General features: G+C 42.1%; 1 protein-coding gene across 2 annotated transcripts; it reads right to left on the reverse strand.

Annotated features, from left to right (window-relative positions):
* Positions 1-506: 506 nt before the first annotated feature.
* On the reverse strand, positions 507-1,929 carry LOC144994750 (uncharacterized). Of its 2 annotated transcripts, none has more exons than XM_078953621.1 (2): positions 952-1,929; positions 507-821 (listed from the first exon to the last, which is right to left on the reverse strand). In XM_078953621.1, the coding sequence occupies exons 1-2, from the start codon at positions 1,855-1,857 to the stop codon at positions 522-524; spliced, it is 1,206 nt and encodes a 401-aa protein (XP_078809747.1). In that variant the 5' UTR covers positions 1,858-1,929; the 3' UTR covers positions 507-521. The 2 variants fall into 2 exon arrangements, with proteins under 2 accessions (XP_078809747.1, XP_078809748.1); XM_078953622.1 differs by having other exon boundaries at positions 550-664.
* Between the last annotated feature and the right edge of the window lie 6,327 nt (positions 1,930-8,256).

Below are 8,256 nucleotides of genomic sequence, written 5' to 3' on the forward strand. Positions count from 1 at the left end.
AACGAGGAATGTTGGACAAATCGACTTGGCTATGACACTCAGCGTTAGGAGAAGTGACGGAAGGGAGAGCAGAGAGAAGACAATTAGCAAGGCAATATGGGCTCCACTGGATTATAGTCCCTTGAGCCCAATTAAACTGAGGATTATGCAGTTTTAGCCAGGAAAACCCGAGTACTATGGGAGTATGGATGGACTTGGTGATGAGGAAACGGATAGACTCACGATGGTTGCCTGAAGTAATGAGCAGGATGGGTTTGGTGCGGTGGGTGATGCGGGATAAGAGTTGACCGCCTAAACCGGAAGCCTCGATGGGGGTCTCCAGGGGTTCTGTGGGAATCGACAGATCATTAACAAGTTGCTGGTCAATTAAACTCTGCTCGGCCCCGGAGTCGACCAGGGCCCGTAACTCATGCACATGGAGATCTTGACTTAACTTGACAGGGATTAGTAAAAAATTATTTCCGGCCAGGTAGATGTTTGTTACCCCTCGCAGCCTGTCTCCTAGCGAGGGGTTCGGGTGTTTAAACGAAGCGGGCAGGAGATGTCAATGTGGCCCTTTGCTCCGCAATAGAAACAGGCCCCCTCCATGCGCCGTCTGCGGCGTTCCTCTTCAGACAGTCGAGAGTGTCCAACCTGCATAGGCTCGTCTGGAGGTCTAGAGGGGCTGAAGGAGTCGAGAGGGGTGGCGTGAACAGCGTGTGAGAAGTTGGAGGATGTAGTGGTTGCGGCACGCTGGAAAACGGGCCCTCGTTCCCTTTGACGCTCCCGCAGGCGAACATCAGAGCGGAGTGCCGCAGAAACCAGTTCCTCAAATGACCGGGCTTCGGGTTGAGAACACAGATGATCCTTAATTTGTTCATTTAAAGACTGGTAAAAGATCCCCTTCAAAGCTGCATCGGGCCAGCCTGCCTCGACCGCCAGAATACGGAAATCTATAACGTGTTCACTCACCGAGCGGTTACGCTGCCTGAGCGCGAGTAACCGACGGGTTGCTTCGTCCTGTTTACGTGGTTGGTCGAAAATTAACTGGAACTCTCTGAGGAAACGTTCATAAGTGAGGTGGCTTATGGGATTGGAGGAGAGGAAAGCCTGGGCCCACTGGAGGGCTTTATTGCGTAGAGAGTTGACGATCAGTGATATTTTACTGTGATCCGACTGATAATGACGGGGGGCTTGTTGGTAAATCAGCTCGCATTGGAGGAGGAATCCTCCGCAGGCTTCGACGTCACCAGTAAATGGTTCCGGTTGCAGCCGGATGTTTTCGTGAGCGGAGGGTGATCCGGAAACGGAAGTAGCCGAGTTAGCCGTAGCTTGAGCCGTATCTGTTGGAACATGGGAAAAATGTCCGGTTAAATTGTTCAATGTCTGTGTCAAACCGTCCAGGCGATGAAAAAGGTCCTGTTGGGCCGCGGCCATCTGGGATAGGGCGTCGGCCTGGCGACCAAGCAATATGCCTTGCTGGGATACGGCTAATCTGAGTCCCTCCGGGTCAGCTGGGTCGGGATTATGGCCAGTCCGTTCTGTCATGACTATAGAACGACTGAGACCCAGATGCTGAAACCCGGAATGAGACACAGGACAGAGATGTCTTGGCGAGAAGGTAGATTTAATATGATGGCCAGACAGGTAGGTAACTGTTACTGGAGGTCCGAGAATGTAACTGCGGCTCGTGGCGTCACTGGTGGAACTGCTCGTTCGGGTCTGGAGTCGGCAGCGTGGGTCCGTTTCGTGAGGCAGCTGGTTCGGCAGAGGCTCGTGGTGAGGATGGAGGGAACAGACCAGTAGAGGAGTCCGGATTACGGCTGCTGTGGGTGACCACTCGTGGCTGAGGTTTCCTGGAGACAGGTAAGACAGCATATGTTAACTACTTGGCTTAAGGCAAGGCAACAAAGCATGAACTTGACGTGAGGCCAAATATGCACCATCAGGGGCAACGGACTGGCGTTGAATGAAGATCCTGGAGCTCCTTAAGAAGGCAGGTGTGTCGATGAGGTGAGTGGAAGCAGCTGGGGATAATCAGGAACCAAGCGGAGAGGAGAGGGGGGAGGAGTCTGACAGAGGCACCATGACATAGGCTTTTATAAGACTGTGCCTGCTTTTGTTCACAGCAGGCAACTTCCTATTACAGCAATCCAGTAAATGATCAAAGCACTACAGCTCTCCAGACTAACAAGGATTTTAAGTTATAATGATAAAAAAATATGCATATTCAAAATGAGTGAGGGAAGTTTATAGGGGTTTGCAGACAATACAATGTCTGGGCTCATATTCTTTTGAAATCAAACCCATTTGTACGTTGCAACATTTTAACAGCCTATCTGATGCAAAACTGTAAACTTAGTAGAAGCAAAAATCTTGTTAAACTGCCAAAAAAAAGAAATATTCAGACAGCGCATACAAATGAATGCACCCCTGTTCACACATGTTGGTACACACTTTATAATTGTCAGTTTCCTAGCAACAGGGATTTTCAAGGTTCAATCACTCCAAAATGTGTTTCTACTGGAACATCTATGTCAAGATCACCCACCTTTTATTTACAGATCACAGTTTGGATACCATCTTTTAATTAGAAATGTGAACTTTCAAAATATTAATTTGTGAGTTTAGACGACGGTCATTAATCAGTACTTTCATCCCTCTAATTGTAATTTTCAAAATACAATTTCAATGAAAACAAAATTCCAAGAGTTTACAGCTGGTTTTTCAGGTTTTAACTCGTCGTGTTTTACTTATTATATTCCTTTCTAATATATTTATCATGTATAATTTTAAATAAAATTAACAATAAAAAAATTACAAAGACTATATATGGTCCTAGATCTTTCACCCATGCCCTATTTCCGCTCAAGAGTGCATTGTCACATGTGCCACCGAGCCATCTTTCTACAACAGCTGAACCCATAATCCATATTGACTTTTGCTTAGGTAAGCTGTGCTCCACTTTAGAGAACAAACAAGTGGAACAAGAAAACAACACTTGTATCATAGAGAGGCACTGATGTTTTCTACAGGGACGTCAGCTTTGCTGCATACACATATCGCAAAGTCAAGTCTTGGAAGCATGGCTTTGCCTTGTAAAAAAATGGTTTTCAATCTCTTTTGGCTTTCCCAACAAATACAAAAAAAAAAAACCTTTTTCAGATCTACCACACTGCAGGAAATGAAACACGCTGTTTACATCTTTGGTTGACTAAGATAACATTCACCTTCAAATAATTTCATGTTATACTATAACCCCAGGGCAGAAAATAAATGCCAGAGTACGAAAAATGAAAGGATGTCTACATTTTGATATCATTTTTTCAGTGCAAAGAACAGCTTATTATGTTTAACTTACAAAATAAGAAGTGTGTAAACAAAAAATAAGTAATTATTTATAATTTACTTTGGATTCACTTGTAAATTGTATATGGACAATTTCAAATCAGTCATAAACTTTATTTTATTAATTTTTAATACTTCTTTAATACTTTTTAATACTTTTTAATACTTCAGATTTGTAGCTTTACTGTCAATTATTAAGGTTATGAAGGAAACAACAACCAACATTCTTGTAAATGTTATTAAATTACATTGTTTTACATTTTTAAGATGTAAACATGTTATCCTGTGCACTATCTGTGTGTTAAGGGGTGGGTGGATATTAAGGGTAGGGATTGGTGGAAGGTAATGCTACCATCACACTGGCCTTGGTAATGCACATTCAAGTGACCACTTGAATGTTACGGAACGTTTCGTTCCATAAGATCACTGCTAATGTCTCCCCTTTTTGGTCTCAAGGTCAATTATGAATACTCCCAATTATCTTAATCTTTATCTCTATCTCTTACTTTTCTTTATGCAAATAGAAACAATATCCTCATTATATCTACAATGTTTTCATCCATCTGGTTTGCTTCAAGTTTCCTCCTCATCCTAAGGTTTCTTCTATTCTCCGATGTGTGAAGTTGGGCTGCCCGTGGTGCAGCGGTAGGGCAGTCAACCCATGATCGTAATATTGCAGGTTCAATTCCCACCTTGCACGCCCATGAGTTGATGTGTCCTTGGGCAAGACACTAAACCTCACCTTGCCTCTGGTGGTAGGCGGGCACCTGTGTTTTGCAGCGGAGCCGCCACCCGTGACTGGGTGAATGGGTCTGTGACTGTAAAGCGCCTTGGGCCTTGTAGGTAGAAAAGCGCTATATAAGTATACGCCATTTACCATTTACCAAATAATAGTCCTTACTTGCAGTCCATCACTTTAATTTTATCTGGAAATGTCTGGAAATGAATGTGTCCATTCATTTGCAGTTTGTAATCCTTCTTGTGAACCTGAGTATGTTTAACTTTTGTGCTCCAAATCCATGTTTCGCTGCACATACCTTAAGTGTATGTGTTTGATCAAAATGACCGTGGTTAAAGTCAACCACCGTTCTGTAAAATTTGTCTTGATTTTGACTTTAAAATTTAGCCCTTTAGGAGGTTAATTTTTGTCTTTGTAAGATCCAGCTCTTTGCTTTTAGACGCTCGAGCAACAGTTTTGGAAAAAAAATTTGACAAAGCAGCTTTACCACTTTGACACCTCAAATCTTTTCACAACCTCCTGGAGACATTCTGGAATTGGAAAACCCAAAAAAATGAAGATTTGAGGTGTCACTGGATCTTTTACCTGAAAACATCTCTTTGAGTGGGCAGAAGTGTGAGCTTGTTATTATCACATTTTTGATTTAGAAATTCTCCCCAGTCTCTTCTGTACGCAGGCTGGCACTACGGGCAGGCCAATCTATTTCCCCAATGCACTTCCTCTGCAACCAGCCTTTATGGCTGTCCTCTCCAAAGATGCTATCTTGGATTGTGTCTCCAAATCTTTGTTGCAATTTGTGGATTTAAAGTTGCTTCTCTAAACGCAGTGACGCATTTTAAGTACTAAACTACTAACTGGCCTTGGGGTTATAAAGGTTTTGACAAGCCTTTTTTTTGTTTGCCCTAAAGATCATGATGTCGATTACTTATATTATTTTGGAGGTTATATTTTATTTTGATTCATCTCACCAAAGTGTTTAGTTCCAGAATTCAATTGACATCTCAAGAAAAGTCAATGGAGATCCAAGGAATTTGTCTGGCACCATATGGTGACCACAGCCGGCTATTTAAAAATGAAGTATTCTTGTTTTGTTTGTTTTTAAACTTTATTACTTGCAGGTATGTGTTTTCTCGGAATATGCTGCAGGTCGGTAATTTGGGAGTGGATCTGAATTGTAATTTTATTGACAACATATTTTGTCTGTTTTTAAAACTTCATTGCTTGTGGTAAAGTAAAAAAAATGGGATCCTTGCCAAAATCTTTTCAATTTAAGAAAGCATTTTCAAAAAGATAACAATTAACATCAGTTATGTTTAAAAAAAAATAAAAAAAAGGTAACAAACAGCCACTCTTAGAATGTTCCAGTAAGTTGCAAAGTTGGAAAGTACTGTTGGCATTCAGGAACAGGCAGCACACATCCTGACTTGCTTGAGTATAAACTGTACTACATTTTTAAAACCTCAGGTCTCTCATCACAGGGACTCCCACCACCACAGCATCCATAAAACTCGGTAGAAGAGTTTCTAGCTCGCTGAACAAGCAACCGAAAAGTGCTCAGGATCAAAAGGTTAGCAACCCAGTGGAACTAGAAGAACTCCCCAACACTTGTCGTGATGCTGGTAATGTGTTTTAGTGAACCTGACAACACAGTTGCCTGGCACTTATCAAAGAGAACATCGTTGCAAGTAGAAATAAGAGAGCAGAGTTCCATCCTTATTTTCCGGTTCATTTTTCATTTCCCCTCTGCCCCATTCTCTCACTTTTTTACTTTTTTTTCCCACCAGTGCTGTGGTGGATTGTTCAATTTCCCCTCCTTTAGCCATCATGGTCTATGAGTTGGTAGAATTTTTCACACAGCTTTTGGCTTCAGATCAGTGAAGCACCTTGGGCAGAGAATAAAATACAGAAGGAGTACGGAGAGACAGGCACAGCCTCCTGCAGCCATCCCCTCTGAAGCAATTTTGATAGCAGGGGCAGCAGTGTGGGTTATTCCCTCTGTTGTACACCACAGGGCCAAAAGCTTCTTCTCTGCTCAGTAGAGAGCACTCGATTCCCTCGGCATGAATCTCTCTTGACAGTCAGACAAACAGACATCCAATCTCCACTTTAGATGATTACGCTGCTATTGACCATGACCTCATCATTCATGTGTGGTTTGAGTGAAAGACTTTTGCAAAGGGAAGCAAATGTAAATCTGGGGCTTTTTTTCCTCGCAAAGGCCATGTCACACAGTCACTACATACATTTTGCATATTTTCCATATATAACATTTTGGTCTTTCATGATACATGCATGATATACATAATTTATAAGTGTTTCTTGCATTTGTCGATGTGCATAGATGTCCATCCAGGGGTTTGGCCAACAGGTCTTTTTCGTGATTTCGGTCTTGAGCTGTTCAAAATTTTTGGTTGGCTGAGAATTACGAAGTTTATGCATATTTTACATAGTTTACGCACAATTAATATGTCAATGTAATGCAATTGTGCATGATTCTTGCCAGATGCATGCACAAATTTGTGGCCTTCCATGACCATTCCAAGTATTTCTAACAGACTTTTCACTCATGTACCACTGATGTATAACTTTTGTGTCGTGTATATAGTGCACATATCACGTTCAAATTATGTAATGGACGCAAAAAACATTAATCATGAATGGTTCATGTTCTTGTTTTTTGTATTCTTTGCATGGTTTATCCATACTGCTTCTGTGGTTTTTATGTGGTTCATTCATGATACATTTGTGAAAATGTTATGTACAGACCACAACCTTTCTCACTTTTCCACTTATACAGTACAGACCAAAAGTTTGGACACAACTTCTCATTCAAAGAGTTTTCTTTATTTTCATTACTATGAACATTGTAGAGTCACACTGAATGCATCAAAACTGTGAATTAACACAGGAATTATATACATAACATAAAAGTGTGAAACAACTGAAAATATGTCATATTCTAGGTTCTTCATAGTAGCCACCTTTTGATTTGATTACTGCTTTGCACACTCTTGGCATTCTCTTGATGAGCTTCAAGATGTAGTCACCTGAAATTTTTTTCACTTCACAGGTGTGCCCTGTCAGGTTTAATAAGTAATTTCTTGCCTTATAAATGGGGTTGGGACCATCAGTTGTGTTGTGCAGAAGTCAGGTGGATACACAGCTGACAGTCCTACTGAACAGACTGTTAGAATTTGTATTATGGCAAGAAAAAATCAACTAGGTACAGAAAAACAAGTGACCATCATTGATTTAAGAAATGAAGGTCAGTCAGTCTGAAAAATTGGGAAAACTTTGAAAGTGTCCCCAAGTGCAGTCACAAAAACCATCAAGTGCTACAAAGAAACTGGCTCAAATGCGGACCGCCCCAGGAAAGGAAGACCAAGAGTCAACTCTGCTGCAGAGGATAAGTTCATCCGAGTCACCAGCCTCAGAAATGGCAGGTTAACAGCAGCTCAGATTAGAGAGCAGGTCTATGGCACACAGAGTTCTAGCAGCAGAAACATTTCAACAACTGTTAAAGGGGAGACTGTGTGAATCAGGCCTTCATGGTAGAATATCTGCTAGGAAACCACTGCTAAAGAAAGGCAACAAGCAGAAGAGACTTGTTTGGTCTAAAGAACACAAGGAATGGACATTAGACCAGTGGGAATCTGTGCTTTGGTCTGATGAGTCCAAATTTTAGATTTTTGGTTCCAACCACCGTCTCCTGGTGCAATGCAGAAAAGTTGAATGGATGGACTCTACATGCCTGGTTCCCACCGTGAAGCATGGAGGAGGAGTGTGATGGTGCGGGGGTGCTTTGCTGGTGACACTGTTGGGGATTTATTTCAAATTGAAGGCATACTGAATCAGCATGGCTACCACAGCATCTTGCAGCATCATGCTATTCCATCCGGTTTGCGTTTAGTTGCACCATCATTTCTTTTTCAACAGGACAATGACCCCAAACACACCTCCAGACTGCAAGGGCAATTTGACCAAGAAGGAAAGTGATGGGGTGCTGCGCCAGATGATCTTGCCTCCACAGTCACCGGACCTGAACCCAATCGAGATGGTTTGGGGTGAACTGGACTGCAAAGTGAAGACAAAAGGGCAAACAAGTGCTGAGCACCTCTGGGAACTCCTTCAAGACTGTCGGAAGACCATCTCAGGTATTTACCTCTTGAAGCTCATCAAGAAAATGTCAA

Source organism: Oryzias latipes, chromosome 10 (genome assembly GCF_053564925.1).
Source record: "Oryzias latipes strain Hd-rR chromosome 10, Olatipes_Hd-rR_3.1".
Taxonomy (NCBI): Eukaryota; Metazoa; Chordata; class Actinopteri; order Beloniformes; family Adrianichthyidae; genus Oryzias; species Oryzias latipes.